Source organism: Melitaea cinxia, chromosome 1 (assembly GCF_905220565.1).
Source record: "Melitaea cinxia chromosome 1, ilMelCinx1.1, whole genome shotgun sequence".
NCBI lineage: Eukaryota > Metazoa > Arthropoda > Insecta > Lepidoptera > Nymphalidae > Melitaea > Melitaea cinxia.
Window position 1 is genome coordinate 5357919 of NC_059394.1, and position 24667 is coordinate 5382585.

General features: G+C 34.2%; 1 protein-coding gene and 1 non-coding gene across 2 annotated transcripts; one reads left to right on the forward strand and one right to left on the reverse strand.

Annotated features, from left to right (window-relative positions):
• The first annotated feature begins 111 nt into the window (after positions 1–111).
• Positions 112–21069, forward strand: LOC123655612 (glycogenin-2-like). Its single transcript, XM_045591377.1, has 8 exons — positions 112–264; positions 5867–6002; positions 9434–9608; positions 14219–14381; positions 15211–15337; positions 15466–15637; positions 18279–19239; positions 20382–21069. The coding sequence occupies exons 1-8, from the start codon at positions 258–260 to the stop codon at positions 20867–20869; spliced, it is 2229 nt and encodes a 742-aa protein (XP_045447333.1). The 5' UTR covers positions 112–257; the 3' UTR covers positions 20870–21069.
• An 881-nt stretch (positions 21070–21950) lies between these two features.
• Positions 21951–22022, reverse strand: Trnad-guc. Its single transcript has one exon. It is a non-coding gene; the product is annotated as a tRNA-Asp (tRNA).
• Positions 22023–24667: the final 2645 nt, after the last annotated feature.

Here is a 24667-nt window from a genome sequence, read left to right on the forward strand (position 1 = left end):
CATTGCTATTTATGTAGTACGAATGTACGATCTAGAATGAACATTTACATAAATGACAGTTATTTGTGTGAGTGCATGATAACGAATGACGGTAGACGGTAGTGTGCGTGGATACCGGCTCCGCGCGGGGGTCGCGGTCATTCGGTCGCGCACGTTGTATTCATTTGTCAGTGCTGCGCGGAAAGCGCGTGTAGTTTGTCGTGGTATATTTAAAGGTGACTAGAACTGTCACACACGAGACTACACCCGGCATCATAATGTCAAGTGAGTTCTGCACCAGTTTTTAAAATATAAGTTCCATTAATAATATGAAAATAATCATTAATATTAACAATTTGACTATTACTAATACATGTCTTTATAAAAACATAACATAAAGATAATCGTCGTAGTAGGTAGTTAAAAATAACTACAATTATCGTCTTAATTTTTATATTTTCGTCACTTTACTATACAATTTTTCCTACATTGTCATAACATATAAGCTAATGTTCATTACAAAATAAAAATTAAAAAATTGTTAACATATTTATTATTTTGAAGGTAAAATTCAGTAGGATTTTGAAGAAATTATTGTATTCCTTTTTAAAAATATCTCTTTAATTTTATTTAATAGTACTTACATATTTTTAGCTGTTTTGTTATTTGACTACTTGAACATAATAGGTATGTGTAGCGTCCCCAAAAGGCATTTGCATAGAACAAAAATTCTACCAACAAAATTTTGACTTTCTAATTGTATGAGCGATGCTACGTGTATTTTAATACTTTTTGAAGTCATTGACTTTATTTGAATCTAATAACATTTAATACATTATCAGTTGGTATCTTTGTTTAACTAATTTTGGATTTATGTGTAGGTACCACTCTTTATACCACGTACAATAATACGCGCTTGCAAGTATCATATGATTCAATCTCAATAAGGAATTTACTCCTTCAGATGATATTTACTCTCATCTAAATGGATCAACAATCACTTAAGGTTCTGGGTTATGAATTGAATTATTCTATCTATATATATGCCGCTGTATGAACGCACGCGTTACACAGCGTTTGTTATCAGATAAACTCTAATCGTAAACATACTCAGGGTATCATATGAGAATGCCTATAAAATGTTCTAAACATGATCACTGATTCCTTATCATTAGCTAACTGCAATGATCTTGACCATGAGTTTTTACTGACGTGCCCAGAGTATATATCTATATATAGTAGACCAGATAGCTCGATTAGCAACAGTGAAAAATATTTACTTAACAGTATATAATAATGAATATAATATTTAATTATTTTCAATATTTTTAAGGTGCTGCAGTTTGTTTCGTTTGTGATAGCTGCCGCAAGTTTCCTTGACCTTGTGGCTAATCCGAATATAGATTTCTTCTTTCATATTAAAAATAAAATGTTTATTAAAATATGTTATTGTTTAGATATGCTATCAATGTGTGACAATTGTGATGTATGTTTTTAACGTAATATACGTAATAAACACGTTTACATGAATTACTTTTATTTTAAATACTTTTTCAGATATTTATTTATGAATGAATGTTATATGATGAAAAACTAAGATTTATATAAGAACTAGCTGACCCCGCAAACGTTGTTTTGCCATATATGTTATTAACTCCCTTAATACTCCTACCCCCTCATAACTGGGGGTATGAGAAATAGATGTTGGCCGATTCTCAGACCTACCCGATATGCACACAAAATTTCATAAAAATCGGTCCACCCGTTTCGGAGGACTATTGTAACTAACATTGTGACACGAGAATTTTATATAATTATAAGATATAGGAATCAATAAAAAATAACTGATATAGAAATCTATAAAATACTTTCAAATGATCCAAAACTTTTATTTTCGAACAAGGGTATGATAATGTAAGTAGTTTATAAAATGCTTGTAAGCATGCTTTGTAATCTGTCGATAGAAACTTTATAAATCTGTTTATATATAGTGAACTGGAAGACATTAAGTGATTATTTAAAGATATGCCTAAATTAATTTTAACAATCATATGTTTTATTTAATATTTATAATTTTAATAGCTATATTATTTTTCCAATAGTAAACAATTCTCGTGTTCTTCTTAACATTGAACCTACTTTCTCTAGAGAACCAGTTACATTACCTTATTTATCATACCTATGCTTAAACTATTAGCATGACTAAAATCGCTGATGGTCCAATCGCGTGTACTCTATTTTAACGAAATTTAAACTTAGAAAGTGTAATCTTTGATAATCTTTCGACGTAAATGCAGTTGCATGTTGTTTTTGTGACTAATGTCGTGTATCCATTCGAACTGTAGCTCGATGCATGATTACTGCATTCCTTTATTTCGTTAAGCGGTTGAGTGCTTTCATGGTACTAGCCCGCCAGACCGGCTGCACCTAAATAGAAACCGCAGGGACATTGCTCCCGGCTCCCAGCCACGTTTGATCCTGCGCCCACGTCACTGCTAATATTTAGGGTGCTTTATCGGGCTTGGATGCTGCTATCTGTTCATCCTGATTCATTTAAATCTTTCCCCAAATCAAAACTATCATAATGTCTTAATTTAAATCTTAATATATATAAATCTCGTGTCACAATGTTTGTCCGCGATGAACTCTTAAACTTCTTAACTGATTTTAATCAAATTTGCACACCGTGTGCAGTTTGATCCAACTTGAAAGATAGGGTATATTTTGTTTTGATATATGTAATTATTATATTTAAAAAAAAAAAAGGCGATACGAAGTTTGCCAGGTCAGCTAGTAATTTTAACATTTATTATCGTCTAAAATTTCTAAGCAATAAAAGAGAAAGTTAAGAGAAGTTTTATGTTAGGCTTACAGATAGCTATGCAAAAATTTTCAGATTTTGTGTAAACTTTCTGAGTCACATAAAAATAAAATAAACTAAAGATTTAATTGGTACTACAATGAAAGGGTGAGTAAAACATTTTTTTACAATAATAATATTGGCAGGAAAAAATTATGTTTTTTATGTCTACAATTAAGTACCTAGTTGTCTTATTTATAGTCTGTTTTTTTTTTTTTAACAAACGAGTACTGAGTATGAATCGCGCATTTCCGATATTGACACAGTGAGATGGGTCATTGTTAGGGGTGGGGTTGTTGTTTTAAAATTGTAAAGTTCATATATTTTTTATTATTATTTTACTTTCGAGAAAATTAAATTATTTTATATATAAACTAGCGACTCGCCCCGGCTCCGGCTACATATAAACCTTACTCTGGAATCACTCTATTTACTAAAGAGAACCGCATCAAAACCCGTTGCAGTTTTAAAGATCTAAACATAGAGACAGCGGGAAACGAATTTGTTTTATACTATGTAATGATAATGTCATAAATAAATAACAATAAAACAATATTGGATATAGCATAAATATATTATGCAAAAAAACTTATAAATAAAATAATTATTATATAAATCTTGCAATCTTCCATCCCTCCTGCTATCCACTTTAGCTACTTCTTACAACAAAAGAGTTCGAACTTCATCAATTTTATCATTTTTGTTATTTACTATAAACCATGTAGCCCTTCACTTGAGCCCAAACAACCACTTATGAGTTGAGTGATACAACCGCTCTGGTGTAGTGGTTAATTGAGGTAGGGCACAGCAGGAATTTCCTGCTCAAAATATGGAGCAGCCCGACTGGGGTAGTACCTCGACCTTACAGAAGACCACAGCTAAATAATACTATTCTCAAGCAATATTGTGTTCCTGTTGGTGAGTAAGGTGACCAGAGCTCCTGGGGGGATTGGGGATTGGTTCGGCAACGCGCTAGCGATGCTTCTGGTGTTGCAGGTGTCTATAAGCTACGGTAATCTCTTACCATCAGGTGAGCCGTACGCTTGTTTGCCGACCTGGTGATATAAAAAAAAAAGGTGCGAGTAGTCGCCCTAATCACCGACGGTTTGCGGGTGCGATTCCCGCTCGTGATAGATATTTGTATTTGTATACGTATTTCTTTTCGGTATGGATGTCTGTCCTTGTGGGTCTCCCCACCGTGCCTCGGAGAGCACGTTAAGCTGTCGGTCCCAGTTGTTATCGTAAATATCTGATAGCGATCGTTACTCATAGTAGGAACATATCCGCCAAGCCGCAGTGGAGCAACGTGGTGAATTAAGCTCCAATCCATCTCCTACATGGAAAAGAGGCCTATGCCCAGCAGTGATACAGTATGCACAATGATACGGTGGCAAACGTATGACGCGACTAAGCCAACGTTACGTGGTGTTCCCGGGCGGTCACCCATCCAAGTAGGTACCTACTGACCGCGCCCGACGTTTGTTGATCGGACGAGAACCGGTGTATTCAACGTGCTTTGGACGTTTAAAATTCGTGACGCCGTGACGCGTTTGATCCGTTTTCCGTTAAAATTTACCCCTCGTGAGCCTAAACAAGTTTAGCTTTCAAAATTAAGCAATATTTCTAGTTTTTGAAGACTTGTACTCCCTATGATAATAAGAGTATGAAAAAACCAGGTCATAGGAGCATGGTCATGGTAGTTAAAGGTTTTATGGTACAAAAATATTTGATCTAGTGTCATTATCCAGGGAGGAAAAAGTCGACTACGTTTGTATGGAGAAAGAGCCGGTAGAAGTGTTAAAATTATACGCCACCGCAACGCAGACAGAAAATGGTGATGTGAAGATTATTAGTTTAATTGTGGAATGCATAGCCGACGAGACCCCGCACCGAATATCTGACGCTATCGAGTAGTTTTGTTTTAAATTTTATTTGTGTCGTGCTATTTTAGACCAGAACATGAGAAGAACGTGCGCTACTTGTCTATTACATGGAGACGCTATCCGATGGCCCACGCGGAATAAATTGCGACTTATTCATGTGAATTTCGCAGTGATGAATATTTAAACTTCAAATCAGAATCTTCTACATCTAGATGTCTTCTAAAATACAGTAAATTTAATAAATGCCACTATTTATAGAATTATAATAATATATCTTTATTAGTATGGTGTCTAGTAAGAAAAATAAATAACCGGTTACAAAACAGGGCTCATTATGTTTAGATTTAAAAAAAAATTGCCACTAAAATAATTCTATACAAAACATTGTTTCATCGAAATTAAATAATATGTTATTTTCATAAACTTGAGTTATACATGTATTAGTGTGGTATTTGTACTGATACAGCGTACATTCGTACTTTTGGTCGTTTAAAAAAGTGTTTTCTTAAAAATAGAATAATATAGTTCGTCGTATTGCGCGTACTTTCATTTCGGCTAGTGTTACAAGATAGTACCCGCATGAATTTGTTTCCATTAGTGCTAATATGGTAGGTAAATCCGAAGGGAAGATAATATTGTTTTAGACACGTGCCAATATTTTTAGTATCATGTAGCTACCGCGAACCGCGTCATCTACTACTGCGCACTTCCTGAATCTTTTTACAAATCTTCAACGGAGTGCATCTACATACTTAGAAATGATCCGCTTTTCAATAAATTTTAGATGTTTTACGTCATTGGCGAAAATTATAATATTTAATGTATGGAAATTGTTGTTGGCAGCACCTATTTAATTACCTATTTATAAAGGGTAGTAATAGCATATTTGTATAGTAAATGATAATTGTTTATTACGACTTGATACATAGAATAGTCTCAGAATAGTACGTCTAAATTTTCTGAGGTGATAATTATTATAAATATAGAACTAAGTCTAATTGTAAGCTGAGATAATATCATGAAATTTTATAGACAACTGTACGGATTATGTATTTGGACATTTTTATACCCATTTAAAGAACTTAATGGTACGTTTTAAAAGCTACTTAATGATAAATTGCATTAAATTGATGCTTTCTTACAGATCAAGCATGGGTAACGCTGGCAACAAACGATTCCTACAGTCTCGGAGCCCTTGTTTTGGCGCATTCACTGCGCCGTGTTGGCTCAGCCTTTCCTGCTGTGGTGCTTATTACCCCTTCAGTTACTGAGGCTATGAGGTAAAGATCAAGTAATTCTTCCTTTATTTAAGATTGTTGATGATTTTAATTTACTGTTGTATATAATTAGTCACCACCACATTTAGATTAAAAGAATTTATCTATCAAATCAAATTTAGACAGACGAGAAACTAAAATAAAATTTGCTAGAAGTTGTATGAATTTTATCCCATCAAATTAATATTTCTTTGTATCACAAGAGAAAAAATTATAATGCGTTTAGCCTAAAATCACATTGTTGGGCATAGGCCTCTTTCTCCATGTAGGAGATGGATTGGAGCTTTATCCACACGTTGCTCCACTGCGGATTGGCGGTTATGTTCCTACTATGAGTAACGATCGCAATCAGATATTTACGATAACAACTGGGACCGAAAGCTTAACGTGCTCTCCAAGGCATGGTGGGGAGATTTGCACAAGGACAGACATCCATACCGGAAAGAAACAGGTGTACAAATACAAATGTCCATCCCGAGCAGGAATCGAACCCGGAAATCGTCGGTGATTAAGGCGACTACTCGCACGACTAAACCAGTCTGGTTGTTAAAAAGTTATAAATTTTAAAATTTCCGTATCGTATCAATATTTTATTGCAGGAAGATTATCGTTAAATATGCTAAATATCGTTTCCATGTCTTGTATACTGAAGACATGTATATTTTATTACCGTGACCCCGACTTTGATTGTATTTAAAATAAGTATGTTTTCTCACTACTTATATGTATACTTATGGACAAAAATGTGTTTTATAGTGTAAATGGTTATTATATAATTATAAACGGAGCAGTTGTAAACGCTAGTAAAACTTTAGGATGCTTAGATAATTATTTATACATTCATGTAAAGTCCATTTTTTTAGCAGTGTCTTCTTTAGTAAACAAACCCCTGGCAATACGTAATTCACGTTTTTTTCCGCATTTATCACTCACTTTCACAACACATTAGCTTACCTACATTTGTAAAACTCCGTTTACTATTTATTTCACTAAAAACAAATATCAATTTATCATTTTTAACACATAAAAACTGTTAAAATACGAATATCGAGAGTACAGATAATTAATATCTTTTAATATGTCATTTCAATATATTTTTTTATAAGGGTGTAGTCATTATATTTTTAGAGGTAAGTATGTGAATGATAAAAATGAACGATAAAATAGGACGTGTTCTTTACCTATATTTTAAAATTTCACGAATTACAATTTTTTAATAAGTTATAATATGAAACAATGATGACGCCGCGTTGGCGCAACGGTCACAGCCATGGATTGTAACTGTTGCGCTGGCGGTTGCGGGTTCGACCCCCGCACATGACAAACATTTGCATTGGCCATACAGGTGTTTGCTGTGGTTTGGGTGTTTGTGCCGCTCTTGTGGATCTCACCACCGAGCCTCAGAGAGCACGTTAAGCCGTCGGTCCCGGTTGTTATCATGTACAACTGATAGCGATCGTTACTCATAGTAGGAAATATATCCGTCAACCCGCATTGGAGCAGCGTGGTGGATTAAGCTCTGATCCTTCTGCTACATGGGGAAAGAGGCCTATGTCCAGTAGTGGGATATTACAGGCTGAAGCGTATAAAACAATGTTACCGTAAAGCGATTAGTTATAAGTTTTATATATTGATTTATTTTGTTGATCGAAAAAATATGCTTACAAAATATTACAAATCCATATCACTCTTTTATATTCAAATGTTTATTGTAAAGGTTTTGTTTCATATTATTAATATATCTGATTATCAATTTCATCGTGAATATTTTTAACGTTATCGCATATAATATAAAAGTTTAGCACATAGCACTAGCATAAAAGTTTACCGTAGTTCGCCGGAAAATTTTGTGGGACTGTAGGATTAAAGTTAGGATTACCCAATGAGAGCTTCCTGAAAAACAATATTATTAGTCCGTTTGTTTAGATGTTAGAGAGTGTGTCGCCGGCGCAAGGTTTTTTAATCATAGTAAATACAAATAATGTGACAATATTACTAATAGGGTCGACTTTTTTTTAGAAACAGGCTATTGTGTTTTTTTACCGACCATTTTACATAAACGAATTATTTATTTATTTATTGATGTATTTATTTATGTGTACAAAAATCCACAGCTACATTTTATGTTTCTTATAGCAATACAGATCATCCAAACTATAAATTTAATTTAAATTTATTGTCTTTTATAAATCTTTATCGATCGATTAATTCTTACCTCGATTAATTCTTAGCAAAAATATTCAATATATTATCAGGTTTAAAAATAATTTTAGGAATATGGTATCGTTAAATATTTGAACTTAAAATGAATTTTACTTTCATATATGGCTTATTAATATTGTTCATTCATTTGCTATTTGTGTCACTTTACTAAACTACACTGTATGTGTGTGTGCGCGCACACACACACACACACACACACTTCAGTCTATCGCAGTCCACTGATGGACATAGGCCTTCGCAAGTTCGCGCCAGACATCCCGGTTTTGCGCAATCCTCATCCAGCCTATACCGACAATCACCGACAAAATAGCGTGAACTCATGTGTTAATTTGTACTAAGATATAGATTTGCTGTTGAGAGGATGTTTATCACTCATCACCATCATCACTTCAGCTTAATACAGTCTATTGCTGGACATAGGCCTCCACAAGTTAGCGCAAAAAATGGCGTGAACTTATGTGTTTTGCCCATAGTCACCACGCTGGGCAGGCGGGTTGGTGACCGCAGGGCTGGCTTGTCGCACCGAAGATGCTGCTGCCCGTCTTTGGCCTGTGTATTTTAAAACTATTAACTAATATTGCTCTATTGTCTGGGGTCGGAAATACGCCATATTTGTTTACTAAATAAGACACTTCCAAAAACTGGAATATACATACGTTGACTCTAAACCATGGACTATATTACGTCCATGCTCTAAACAGTGTATTTTGGTCGCAACACGCCTTCTGACGCCATCTTGTTCCATGACGTTACTGGACAAGTGTACGAGTCTAATTTCGCTCAAAAAATACGCAATTATTTCACGCGAACGCAATATTTAAATTTAAATTTCGACTTGACGTCTTACATTAATTTATTGACGGTATAACGATTTTTACGATCGTTTTTATTAGTAAAATCAAATGTTTTTATTTCTGCAATATTATCTTATATCTTTTCAAATAGAAACTACGAAAATGACTATCTATGTTCACTATGCATGACATAGTGAACATAGATAAATAATAGCTAATAGCTAGTGCAATTAATAATATTTATTATGCGAAGAAAGGCTACGCGGCTCAAATAAATATTGTGTGTTCTAAGGGTTTCCATTAAAGTAAAACGGTGTGTCAAAATTTGTAATATTTGTAATGGAGAATTTAAACATGTAATAAAGCTAGTATTATATTATTCTTAAGTCAAGTAATTTTTTTTTATTTTCCCTTTAGAGAGCGTCTTCGCGCAGTATTTGCGGAAGTTGTAATAGTTGATGTTCTGAACTCTGGTGATGCTGCGCATCTCGCACTACTCCAGCGGCCCGAATTAGGCATAACCTTTACAAAAATCCACTGCTGGAATCTCACGCAATACGAGAAATGCGTCTTCTTAGATGCTGATACCTTGGTAAGTGAAAATTTTTAGTGCATATATATGTATCGTTGCAATGTAGATTATGTTTTGTTAATGATTTTGTCTATATACAAATAAAAAAAGTGCGTGCGTACAAAGTACACATGTCAGAAGTGAAAATTATTGTGCAAACTAATTTTTAAATCTGACAAAAACGTTGCCGTTTACTCTAATGCGCCTGAAGAAGTTTCACTTCAAAAACTTAGTTTAAAATTAAAAAAATACTGTATTTAATTTTTATTTCAAAAATCTCGTGAAAAACTGCACTCACTTATAGAAATCTAGTGCTCTATTCCTTAATTATTTTATTGTGATCTTCATCATGTGTGTGGTATGTTGCGAAAATAAAAGCTAAATTTTTATGCATATTTAATACTAAGAAGATATACTTATTAATTTCTTGAAATATTTAAGAGTCGTCATTCAGCTTTTGTAAATTATTATAGTTGAACAAAACCTGATATAATAATAACTGGAACTGGTATTTTAATTTTATTATTCTATTTAGGATATAAATCCTGAATGTATTATTATAATAGCTAGGTAACATTTTATACGACATATACGTATTAAATTTCAAGTAAACAGTCACAGAGAAATCGGCTTTAGACAAGACTCATTATTTCAAACTTTAAATAAAAAAATATAGGTACAACAAGTATTAGGTAATGGATATCTAAAGATGGCAACTTCTCGATAAAACTTTGTAGTTCAACGTCTACGAATAGTTATTTAAACGTTTGCTTACATATTTAATACGCTTATGCAACTCTTATCTGATAAAAGTTATAGGGTAAACGTCGCGTTTCAAGAGTGGATAAAGAATTTAAAAAGTAGGACGGGTGACCAGAATTTTCATCGAGTAGAAGAATTTAGGAGTCACTTCGACTACTTCAAATGTCTCATAATATGTTATACTTAATTATTTCCAATGATACTTGTAGATGATCAATGATATTAATCAATTATTTACTTACATAATCCGCAAAAATTTAACCATCTACGTATTTTTTTTTTAATATTTATAATTATTTTAATGTAATTTCTTGAAAATTAAACCCATTGGCTTTCTAACAGTTTTTATTTTCTTAATGCTAATTGTAGGGCTTAATCCGGTATAATGCTTTAGTGTTAAGTGCAAATCTTCTTTAAAGATGTTTAACTGAACTGTCTTACAAATGTTCGATGTTTATTAATGTTATTTATTCATTCCCATTATATACCGCATTATAATATCGTAGACGCATGACCAGGAATTTATGTCAAGGGAGAAGTTACTTTGCTATGGGTCCGAGTATCTTAAAATACGTCTTATGGTGGGATTTGTGCGACATCGAAAAACAATTGTTAAAACCTTAATACTTAATGAACACAGCACTAGATAGGAACACAAATTCAGACCTTGACAATAATGGGCTTGTATGTGTTTCTTATAAGTCAAATTTCTACGTCTGCATTCTTGTATCAAAGACAAATTCTATCGAGTACGATATCCAATCATGCGCGGATGTCCTGATTACATTAGGTACATTCCATTGTGATTTTGTTGAAAACTTGACCCCAGGCGTGGGTTAGCATTTGCTTATACTCGTCTTATTAAAGAAATATGATATATCTAAGAATATTATGCAGAAATCTTTAGAAATTAAATCAATCGTTTATATACTTATCGATAGCTACTAAATTTGGTTTTGATTGAAGATTTTATATGACATATTCTTGTGTATTCATTCATCATTACATAGTATTAAACAAAGTCGCTTCCCGCTGTCTGTATGCTTAGATCTTTAAAACTATGTAACGGATTTTGATGCGGTTTTCTTTAGTAAGTAGAGTGAGCTCAGAGGAAGGTTTATATGTACAATTCCATACATAGTATAGTTGAGGAACATTGATAGTTTTTGCAACCGTGCGAAGCCGGGGCGGGTCGCTAGTAAACTAATGTATCTTAAATCGTTCAAGTAAAAAGTCGTAAAATCTGTTTCTGATATAATTGTTTACGTGATAAGAAAGTCAATGTTACCGGATGCGATCATTAGCGCTGTAACGCGAGATGACGACACGAATAACCATGGCCCAAATATTTCTTTCGAGCGATTTTGGATAGTTTCCAAATCCATAAAATACTTTCTTTTAAATAACATGAAAGCGAAATTAAGATGTGATAAGTGTCAGCTCTGAATCGGTCTGTTGTTAATATGTTTGCAAGCTCTATGATAATCTATGAAAAGTTGTATACGAGTAGCTCTCTACTCGTATGATACGTCTACTAAATGCCCATTTTCGGGCAAACATATTGCCACTTCTACAGAAGTGTCTTATATTGGGATTGGAGGCTTGGAACTTAATTCTGTAATGCACCACATCGCTTCTAATCTATTGAACATCATCATAGTCTACGAACAGTTTTTTAAACAAATGCTGAATTTTTAAAGTCAGCTAATCCGTCACTACTTTTGGTTAAGATTTGAATCAACGCATTCTACATCCTGAACTACGCTATATTATATGCTATTAGTTTATTTAAGGTCCCAAGTCTATTAGCTAGAAACAATAATGTTATTTGGTTTTTTGGTGACATTGAAAAGTTTCCTTCTCTGATAGTTTTCTTATAGTGTAAGCCTAAGTGTACATAATCTGGTTACGTTAATAGACCTAATATTTAGTCTGATTTTTAAAACGATGAAGGTTGTAGGCTATCAAAAATTACGTTTTGAATCACAGACATAGACAGAGAAGTTCCTAATTAGGAACGCATTTAGACCATGTCTCATCAAACGAGAAAAATCTAATCACTTTATATCATAGCTGCTTGATCATAGTCAAATATCCCAAGAACACGAGAACTCGTTAACACATTATAACATGTGAAATTTGTGGCTAGAGCAGGAACGACAAACATAGTTAGCAAATAAGTTTTGGTTGATGAAATCGAAGAATCAATTTAAATAGTCAAAATTGTAATAACGAAGAACCTGCTAGACCATTTTTACATTTAGTGCACATTCCAATTCCAAGTTTAATAACACATTACATAAACGATTCAAAGAATATCTGTGTTGAAAAATAATGTAAATATTTAATGAAGGGATCATTCGATATGTCTATGAGACGAAAACTTAATGGAATTATGTGAGGTACGAAGTTTTTATCGCAGGTTAATGTGTCAACTGAAGCCCCGATAAAAGAATTCGATAAATCATTGTTTGATCGCGTGTTTAACGTCGTGTAATGCACATGAAAGTTAAAAGAAACCTTTTAATGTTTTTTTTAATTTCTTTTTATTCAGACTGATATTCGTTTATATATAATATATTCAGACTGATATCTTTATATATAATATATTCAGACTGATATCCGTTTATATATAATATATTCAGGACTGATATTCGTTTAAAAAGTAATAAAATTATTTTATAGACGTTTGTTTAAAGCAATTCTATCTTTCTTTAGTTTTTTTTTTATTGTCGTAGGTACGTTATTAAATTTAAGTGATTTTATTATTATAATATTTATTTATAATAACTTCATTGATAATTATAAAGTTATTATATAATAATATATACTTACGAAAATATTTTTCGTTCAACGATAACGACAACAGTTGTTTGTCTTTGAGATACAGAAGATACATCAATTTTACTTTTAAGTTTGTATAGATGTTTATTTCTTAATCACATAGCAACTGTGTGGATCTTAATAAAAAAATTATAATGATAGTTTATAGACTGGAATAGGTCAAGGCATAGGCGTATTTTCCTTTATAAGGCTTACCACTGGCGAAATCACAGTCAATAGCCAAAATTACTATACTTTTTTATTTGATATGTCATCGAAAACTAAAGATGACAATCGCATATAACTTTATTAATTGTTGTCTTACCAAAACTACCAGTTCTCGGAAATTCTATTCCAACTGGGTTTAAAAAGGGAATGACAGTTTTCATCAAAGTTCAATCATTTTCAAAATATGCATATAATAAATGAGCTGGGCGAGGATAATATATTATCATGTCCTACGTCACTTATGCTAAATATTGACTTAAGATTAATAAGAAGCGTAACTGGTAGCGATTTTTATTTCAAAAGTTGCAGAAATCATGGCGTCTTGTCTCGCACCTGTTAATAAAATTTTCAAATAAAATAATGGCTATGATCCTACAAATTCGAAGTTTTTATGTATTGTGTAACCTATAGGTCCTAACTTCGACGACGTCCTAAGGCGAGGTGGGATTTCTTTAGGAGATTACCCTTAGGTCAAACATCCATCTTGACTCCTAAAGGGCTCCCAATTTTAACACGGCAGAGTCCCAAGATTAGTACCTTTCTCTCCTTTTTGTGGAAATGTAAATACCGTTACGACTAACAGCAATGTCCATTTCTAAATAAAAGGTATAAATCCATAATTTGAGTGTCTCACGATACCACGCAATTTGTGTTGATAAATATTTATTTTTAAACGAAAAATTATACTCTTCACAAAAATTACATGGCACAGATGAAGTTGAAGTTGGATTCTTTTAAATATATTAATCATAATTCATTTTAGTCATGTTTAGCGTCGAAACAAATTCTATAAAGTAAATATACAATTTTTTTCCAAGATCATCCAAAATTGCGATGAACTGTTTGAGCGAGAAGAGCTATCCGCAGCACCTGACGTCGGCTGGCCCGACTGCTTCAATTCTGGAGTTTTTGTCTTCCAACCATCGCAAGAGACTTTCAGTAACCTAATCACATTCGCAGCCGAACGTGGCAGTTTTGATGGTATGTTTACATTTCTCATCTTTGATGTCCGATATCGCTCTGTAAATGTTATTATTTGCTAATTATTTATTTACTAGCCTATAAAATAATAATTATTATTTATTGCCTGTCTTTTGATTCCAGATTTAGTATGCTTGTAAATTATTAACTTCTAGCTGACCTGGTGAACTTTGTACTGCCATATTTTTTTAATTTTGCAATAAAATCGTGGTTATTATTAAAATAAAATATAGCCTATATTTTAATTAGGACAAAGTTACATATTTGTGCAACATTCAGAGATTAGCCCGGACAAACATCGTGATACGAGATTAATCAGCAGTTGGATGGTTATACTGCCACCGGTCGGCTTTATAAGTTCCAAGGTAATTTACAAGGCTCTTCCCGTGGGTGTCGTAAGAGGCGACTAAGGGATAACACAGTTCCACTACCACCTTGGAACTAAAAAAGCCGACCGATGGCGAGATAACCACCCAACTGCTGGCTTTGAAATACACAGACCGTGTGTGTGTCTTATTGTCTCAGTCAGTCTCAGTGTCTTATTTAGTAAACAAATATGGCGTATTTCCGACCCCAGACAATAGAGCAATATTAGTTAATAGTTTTGAAATACACAGACCGAAGACGGGCAGCTTCGGCGTCTTCGGTGCGACAAAGTAAGCGCTGCGGTCACAAACCCGCCTGCCTAGCGTGGTGACTATGGGCAACACACATAAGTTCACGCCATTTTAGGCGCGAACTCGTGGAGGCCTATGTCCAGCAATGGACTGCAATAGGCTGTAGCGATGATAGTGATGAAATAAAAATTATATATCATTTTTTTGTTTAGGTGGAGACCAAGGTCTTCTAAACTCATATTTCTCGGATTGGGCACATGCTGACATCAAAAAACATTTGCCATTCATCTACAACGTAACATCCACTGCATTTTATTCTTATTTACCAGCCCTAAAACAGTAAGTTTTGTATTTTAATAATTTTTATTAAACTATATTTTCAAATAATTTTAATTCAAACAGCGACAAAACTTTATTAGTGTAGGATTAATATGATCTTTTGTAATTTCTGTTATTTTTTGTTCTAGTTATGGCCAAAATCTAAAGATCATTCATTTTATTGGAGCTATCAAGCCATGGCTACAACGATTCAATTGGCAGTCTCGAACTGTTGAAGCACCAGAACATTTACGTAATTTCTTGCAACTATGGTGGGACCTCTTCGTTGCAGATGTTCATACGCAGCTAGACACAAATATGGTAAGATAAAATTTAGATTATATTATGTTGAAAATTCAATTGATCTTAATTTAAATAACGTTAAGATTAGAAATTGATGTATATTAATACTGGATCGACCTATTGGATTTTTGATCGTTTTTTGCTATGATGTTGCAGAAACGTATTTATGATAAAGAAATTAAATTATATTAGACAACTAATTAAGTCATTCTGAGATAACATAGGTTTAGAATGTAAGTAATTGTGATGGCATTAAACGGGATATAAAGTAGATATGTTATTCGATATTATTTTAGTTTACTGTATCACCTTTGTGGAATGTCGCATTGGTAAGCTACGTATTAGATCCAATATCAATTACCACAATGGGATCAAATGCAATACGGCTTCTAGGATTTCACGGTTCGTGACCGCAAATACTTAGCAATAGCCTTCATAAAGTCCAGTAAGTCAATCCACTCTCATATAAGCCTCCGATCTCACGAATACAACATGTGTTCAAAGCATACCCCGCAGGAGTCGAACGTTGACGAGGAGGTGAGACAGTAAAACATTTCGATAATAGACAAGTGTTATGGTCCAGTGGTTTAAATTTTTGGTTTCGCCTTCATTTTTGTCAACTATTTCTTATTTTATACATTCAGTGTTTTTGTAAATATCCAATCTTTAAACTAATGCTTGTCTTCTGAGCTTGTGCACATTGTTATTGCAAGTAGCGAGTTTTTTGATCGTTAATATTAGTACTAAGAAACATTTCCCCAAAATACTAACAGCATTCTATCTAATCTTTTCCAATTTTTTGGTGCTTTAAATGGTTCATTTTGCATTCTGGGTTAATGGTTCTAATGGTGTTGGTATTTTGGTGAAATGGTGACCCATTATGTGAATTAATGAGCATACAATAGATTTTCATTGTTACTTAGTGTTATTTCTATAAAATGTTGCAACAATTAAAACGTTTCTTCTTTGTTAATTTACTTATGAATACTATATTATTGTATGTTTATTTAGTTACATTGTTTGTATTGACTGCTTGAATAAAGCCATGCACAAATACTTAGAATCCTTTAGTGTATTATGCTTTTTTCAAGTCTGTTCTTGCATGCTTAACTACTGAGACGTTTTATCGCTTTAACCAATAGGATAACATAGAGGATGATCCAACGCCTGTACTTCCACAAGAAGTTCCTGTCTATAGAGAACCAGTATTGCATAGCGCTCATTATGAACCAGTATTGGATCCAAATTCTGAATTTCCATGGCATCATCCAGATAGTCAAATTCCAGATTGTGATATAAATGTACCACAAATTGATATGAGTCAATTCCATGATCCTTGGGATATTTATAGAGGAAATATTCCACCCAGTACAGAACAATCGGCTCCAACAGAACAAACTATAGATGATTATCAGGATATGAGAAAGTATGCATGGGACTACATGCCTCCTCAAACTAATCATCCAAATGAATGTAGTCATACCGTAGAACAACCCGCTTCTAGTAATCACTCACATGTAGATAACCAAAATATTTCTATGTATCATCCGACCCAAAGTTCACAAGATGTAACATACACTTACAACCAAAATGAACAAACCGAAACCATGCACCATATATCATACCCTCATAGCCAAAATGATCAAACCGAAATCATGCATTATACACCTCCTAGCAGTTATTCTGAACCTACACAAAGACAATTACACTCCTCTTCATATAATTTTGAACCGCATAACACAAAACATCATTCAGAATATTTCAATGACCATTCTCATCAACATCATAGAGAGTTTAGCTATCACGATACAGAAGTGCACAGTCAACACAATGCAAGTGAACAACAAATATCAGTATCTAATAACCAAGAGCCTCACAATTATCATGACCATCACTACAACCACGTTGATCGGTCACAAGATGATAATAGATTTTTTAATGTACCGGATAGTAAATCTCAAATAACTAATCATGTTTCGAGCACAAATAAAAATCTTGACGAACAAGATATATCTATAAAGCATAAAAATAAGCGCGGTGCAACTTATTGGCAATCACTTATTCAAAGTATGACGAAACATGTGTATACTGTTATGATGGATCACGTTAAAATTAAATATCCACAAATAACAGAAGCCAATGTTAATGGATATGATTCCGATAGCGGTAGTGATGTTTATGACGAAATAACACCCAGGCATCCGTACGATGGCTTTTACTTAAGGCACAGAATGACTATAGATTCACATGGACGTAAAATCTGTACTCATGAAATACCTATGGTACCACGTTCACCAACGCCAGATAGCTCAGATGAGTATGAAGACGCTTTAGAAACAGGCTTTGAGGATATTAACGATGATACAGTAATTAACGAAGATATCCAAGTGAGTAGTTATTTTGAAATTAAAATAATATCAAATTGGTATGTACAAAAAAAATTATTTCGTGCTATAATACATAATTAAAACGCAATACCTCAAAGTGATTAATCGCTTATGTAAAATGCATGCTAACTACGTATTTAAATTAAGCTAAACTGCACTGCTTATTAACGAGGCAAATTTATTTCCTTATTTTATATTTATGTGATACACTTCGTCATTATGGTTATTGCAATTGCAAATTTGGTAGTAATTTTTTTGTATAAAAATTCCAGACTGGCGTCGCGGGTAACCTGGCACGTGTGGTTCCCGGTGCCCCATTGCAACGAGAGGCCGTAGACGAATTGACGAGGCGACAAGGTTGGGAAGCTGGAAACATTGATTACATGGGAGCTGACTCTTTCGATAACATATGGGCGAAAATTTCCCAAACTTTAAGTCAACCACCGGCAAATCAAACGGAGCAACCATCTGAATCACAATCTGTACCTGCGCCTCAAAAAATTAGTGAGCCTGTAGCTGTTGGAACAAAAATGGACGTAGTTGAAGCTGTTGCCGGAGAAAAATCAGTATTACCTACACCAGAGAAGGAAGAGATAGCACCTCCTACTGAAAAAAAAGAAATTAAGGTTACGTCAGTAGAGTCTGAAGTTCCTAAAGTTGCAGAAAAAGAAGTTTCTAAGCCGATAGAATCTGAAGTTCCTAAATCAGTAGAGGTAGTGGCCTCTGAACCAGCTGTATCTATTGTGGAAAAAGTTTCGACGCCCGAAGAACCAGAAAAAATTAAAGTTGCAGCTCCAGTAAGTGAAGCAGCAGAGGTATCTAGTAAAACAAAAGAACCAATTCCTATTCCAGCTGAAATAGCTGCAGAAATCCCTGCAGCAATGGATGTTGTAGTCCCTGTTGAATCATCAAGCTCTTCTGATGAGAAAGACAAACCTATGCAACCTGATATACCAATTGTCGCCTTAGAAGCACTTAAAGTCGATGAAACGCTTACTGAAGCACCTGTACCAGCGCCTGTTGTAGAACTACAGTCAGTGGCAGAATCAAAACCAGCACCAGCTACAGATGTGCCATCTACACCAGCTGCCGAACCCAAGCCAGTTGTACAACCATCAGTCAAACCTGTAACACCTGAAAAATCATCGACTAAACCAGAAGTAGGCTCCGACAGCCCACCTTTAGTTCATACACCATCCAAGGACGATGTTCCTGTGGCACCAGCTGCCAAATGTAAGTAAAAAGAAATTATTGGGTGCCGATTTCGGCTAACCGAACGGCTTTGCATTCAAATCTCACCGAGTTCATTTTGCAGTTTTCATATTCTTATACTAATATTTTATTTATTGGATCTTTTACGGAAAATGTATCGAATCTGTACATAATACTCGATCGAGGTCCCGGGAAAGATTCATATATGTATAAGTGTTACTCTTTTGTGCTGTTTTGTGTTTTTTGGTTTATTTTTACTTATTATACCTTTCAAAATTCGTTGTTATTTCACCCAGCTACCGAGGAGGCAGCTCAAGAGACGCGGCTTTGATAGATCAGGTAATAACAATATGTCACTTGGACTCAAAACAACTTATGCTATGCTAGAAAATCTTATTTGTTTTAGCTTTATCTCTATAGTTTAACTATAAATTTGTTTTCATTCTTATTTCTTTTAGTGAAACCATAAAGTTCTTGATAGTATATTTTATGTATTAGATGTTGGGTTGCGTCCAAGTGTGTGCTATACGTAGGGACGTTTGGTAACGTTAGCGTCACAGGAAACTATTTCTGGGACTGTAACGTATCTATCTGGAAGGCAGGTTCACATTTGTCATGTTATTCCGTCACGACGACCATGATACTAGTGTATACAATTGAATGTATTTATAGAAGTTGGTTTTATGTATGGTTAAATGGTCATCGGGACGAGAGTTCCACCGATTTCACTTGATTCATTGGGAATGCATATTTTCTATTTTGGTTTATTTGCTTCTCATCATAATCGTTCATCCATTGCAAGGAACATTATTACAAACTTGTCATCCGTCACGATACCACCCTAGAGTGCATTCACACTCATTATTAAAAAAATATGTATTTTATTTAAACAATTATGCTAAGCTGAAACCATTTAAAAGTTCATTGCAAAAGCAGTCTGCTATACGCAAAACGAATAATTGTCCTTGTAATGTTAAGCCAGCTGTACTTTGCTAAACTGACTCCGTGCTAACTTTCCGCTCGCATCGTTTTGACTTAACCTTGTAGCTCTTTTTTCGCTAACTTTGTTCCAGGCCCTAACCGAGCTTGCTCTCTAATGTGACCGCCCTACTAACGCCACACCTAATCGAAAGAGAGTATAAAGGCGGGACTTGGTTGTGTAGTGGAGGAGCGACGTAAGCCGGCGGGGAAGTTGCAACTGCAGCCGCCCGCAGTGGCCGACCCGCTGCCCACTCCTGACAGCGAGCTGGAGGACGCGGCAACGCTCGCACACGCCATCATTGCCAGCGAGTTGCGCACGCCCACCGTTACTGCGCCCACGCCGCCCTCCTACACCCCCGCCCCCGCTCCCGGCCTTGTCCCCGCCGCGCCCCTCTCTCGCCTCTCCGTCCAGGAGCCCGAGGCGCCCTCCCCGCCCGTCGACTCCGTCTCGCTTGCCCAGATCGGCGTCAAGCCAAAACCCTCCACGGCCGCCTTAATCGAATCCTCGGTTTCTGCGAAGACCGAGCCGAGTCCGAAGACGCCTGAAGCCACTGAAGCGCCCAAGAAAAAGGTTATCAAGAAGGTGATCAAAAAGGAGAAAGAGGGTGCGAGTACGGAAGCGCCGGTGCCGCCGCCGCGGAAGAAGGAGAAGAAACCCAAAGAAAAATAAGCGTTCGCGCCTCGCTCCCAATAGTTCCTCTGTGCCATAATTGTAGCCTACTTCTATGTTAATTTTTAAATTTGCTTTCGTATATGTGTAACCATTTTATATTTTATAATTTGATAATAAATAATTCTTATTTAATAGTCGCTACTGCACGTCCGTTATTGGATCAAATAATGTACCTACAATATAATTAATATTACTTATATCAATGTTTTATTTTTAAAGGTGTTATGTTTGGTTTTTAAAATTAAATATATAATTACCAAAGCATGACACGTATTTATTACAAACAAAGTGTTTCTATAAAATGTTTGTATTAAAGAATATTTTTTAAATAATATTCTATTTCTTTCATTTCAATTCGTTGGAATCAATTTAAATCATTTCAATTCTTTGCCCCTGAAACTAGTTATACAAGTTGAAAGTCATCATTTTACAGAAGAGTAAAAACAGTATTTAAAAAACTCGTGTTCGTGAACTAAGTGGGCTCGAATCACCGGAGTATCTTTTTTTAAAGACTCTCTTGAAATATCCAGAAACAAATAAAAATTGGATTATCTGTTTGTAATATTAAAATAACCGCTCAATGCATAATTATGGATATATGTGTATATATCCATATATGGTACATATACCAAAATAACATTTTTTACAATTTTTGTCTGTCTGTCTGTCTATAAGTTCCGGCTAATCTCTGAAACGACTGGACCGATTTCGACGGGACTTTTACTGGCATATAGCTGATGTAATAAGGAGTAGTTTAGGCTACTTTTATTTTAGAAATTTATTTATTTTATAACTTTGGGAACTGAACAATAGCTTTTTTGTTAAATTCCACGTGGACGAAGTCGCGGGCACAGCTAGTTTCAAATAAAAGTGCATATGTAAAGTATATATTAGGGGTAGCATTTGATACTTTATTTGAATAAGCTAAATTTTTAATTTTCTCTTATTTCGTTTAAAATGTAATTGAAGTCAATAATTTATGTTTTGTTATACATAAATCAATGTATATAAAAATAGTAACGTAATTTAGTTACAATAAGTAAATTAAAATTATTAAAAAAGAGCAAAAAAAAGCGAACTCCCCGGCGGGGAATCGAACCCCGGTCTCCCGCGTGACAGGCGGGGATACTTACCACTATACTACCGAGGATTGCTATATAATGGTTAAAATTCCCTTATATTATAAAATTATTTCATATTTAAAAATTGACGGTTATTTTTTTGTTAAAAAAATCTAACTACGTTTACGAGAAATTAAATAAAAAATGTTTTGTTACTCTGTTCAATTATGTAAAATTAAGATAAATATCATTGTCTCAAATAATTTTTTCATTATAATATTTTGTTGGAGTTTTATATTACACTACATGTGTACAGTGCAGTGTGTAAGTATTCCAGTTCCAGTTAAAAATAAAATATTGTTGAAAAATGTTATTTAAAAAACGAATTAAAGGTTTTAGAACTTTAGTGACATCTACTGAAAACTTTTGATAATTCATAGAAAGAGAATATGAAAGAAACTTATTTATCGCTTCCACGTACAGATGGCGCTTTCTAGTGATTTTATTTTTCTATTTTTTTTTAATTTTTAGTTTTTGTTATCTACAAATAATACTTAAAAATACTCTATAGCTTCATAAGAAGAAAACAAATGTAATTTTAAGATATTTAAATTAATGAAGATTGTTTAAATAAATTACTTATCAATAAACTTGTCTTCGTATACCGCCATCTAGTAATAAATAATGTAGTTGGTTTTTTGTTTGGTTGGTTTGGTCCTCACATACGTACATCCAATAGGAGTGTGTCGTATACCAAAAAGGCGAACTAAAATATAGACAGCTGGCAGCCCGCAACCAGTTTGAGAGAGATAAAGCAATGTGGAGGTAGTGTCGCTGTGAAACGTCGTATAACGATATGATTATTATTGTTTATATGCGTATTTTGAGAGGATATTATTGTATAAACAGTTCCATTTAATGAAGTTGAATATTTTCGGCTTTTTATTAGCCTAGTCTGTGCTTTTTTTGAGTTCTTTTCGTGAATTTGTACGTTTTATCCGAGTGTGTAATCTTGCATCGGTGACTTAACGTTGGACGGTGGTTGAAAATGTGAGTTAAATAATATTGTGTTCGTAAACATTTCGGCTTAAGGACAAATCTGCAATTGTGAGAGACAGAACTTTTGTTAAAATGAAACTATTCACGTTTCTCCTGTTGTTACCGGCGTGTTTAGCACATCTCAATGTTTACTTGAGTAGTGCTGAAGTGTGGAGACTACTGGGTAAGTAATACTACATTATTAAGTAATTATAAATAAGACATAGGTGTAAACTTCATAAGCTACCAAAGTTGTAGTACTTATCGCCGGTAAGTTACTGCTTTAGATGTGCTGTGGTCACATCTCTGTTAGCTTAAGGATCTCATTGATAATGAAAGGTCACTTGAAGTAAATGTATTACGGTTAAAACATTTCTATCTAATATATAAAATTCTTGTGTCGCAGTGTTTGTAGTTAAACTCCTCCGAAACGGCTTGACCGATTCTCATGAAATTTTGTGAGCATATCGGGTAGGTCTGAGAATCGGCCAACATCTATTTTTTATTCCCCTAAGGTATAAGGGAGATATAACCTTCTCAATCCCTCCCGCCCCCCTATAAGGGGTTAATAAAATATAAAGCAAAACAATGTTTGCGGGGTCAGCTAGTATAATATACGATTATCATCGAAGGTCACCTTTGTTGGTTCCGTCTAGTTTTCGCTAGGTATGTTTAGAAATTTTGAATCTAGTACCAGGAGTTCCGTATAAGAAAGACAAAGTATATTATTAGTTTTGTTGTTGGTATTATGTTAAACATGTTCTTTAATATCTAATCCCATTTGCATGTATAGATTTTCATAGAATGTTGCAAGGAAGAAACCTATTTTTTGTTTTTTATTTTATTTCTGACAGTAATATGGGGGTAATCAAATTAACTATTTTTTTTTATATATTATATAAGTACAGTACAATTTTCAAAACTTTTAAGTTGCTCCCGAAAGTTAAATGTCAAATTTTACACTCAAGTGATCTTTTCATTCATTTTTTTTTTATTGTAAGTAGATCGGCAAACGCGTACGGCACACCTGATGGCAAGCGATCACCGTAGCTTAAAAGACGTCTGCAACATCAGAAGAATCGCAAGCGCGTTGCCGACCCCATCCCCATTTCCCCGCAGAAGCTCTGGTCACCTTACTGACCAACAGGAACACAACACTGCTTGAAAACAGTGCTATTTAATTGTGGTCTTCTGTAAGGTCGAGGAACTACCCCAGTCGGGCTGCTCCATATTTTGAGCAGGAAATTTCTTGATTTGCCCTATCTCAGTTATCGAATATCTTGCACAAATGAAATTTTGGTCTTCATAATTCAATCATAACAAACAATAAACGTGTACAACTATGAATATTGTCAGTGTAGGCCTAATTCATTGAAAAAAAAAAATAAGCTAAAGTTTGAATGAATGTATGCAGCCTTGCAGTCCTTATCTATGATTGTAATAAAGATATGAAATGAATTGATAAAATGTTATTTGAATAACACTTGATTAATAGCGTTATAAAATAATAATTAAATAAGTATATTTTTATACAATAACTAGCTAACGCAAAAAATATTGTTTATTTGGACAAAAATAATTAAGAATTGTACTGTCACTTAATCCTATTTGAAATTGATTTTAAATATATAAGAGAGGATAAATAAAACCTTTTCCTGTTGTTATCTTCAATCTGGCTTAAAGTTTTATTGTGTGT

Excerpts from the sequence above, each read along its gene's own strand:
- LOC123655612 (XM_045591377.1), top strand. Across the intron at positions 6,003-9,433 it reads TCAGTTACTGAGGCTATGAG|AGAGCGTCTTCGCGCAGTAT; the intron begins GTAAAGATCAAG and ends TTTTCCCTTTAG. Across the intron at positions 19,240-20,381 it reads TGTGGCACCAGCTGCCAAAT|TGGAGGAGCGACGTAAGCCG; the intron begins GTAAGTAAAAAG and ends TTGGTTGTGTAG.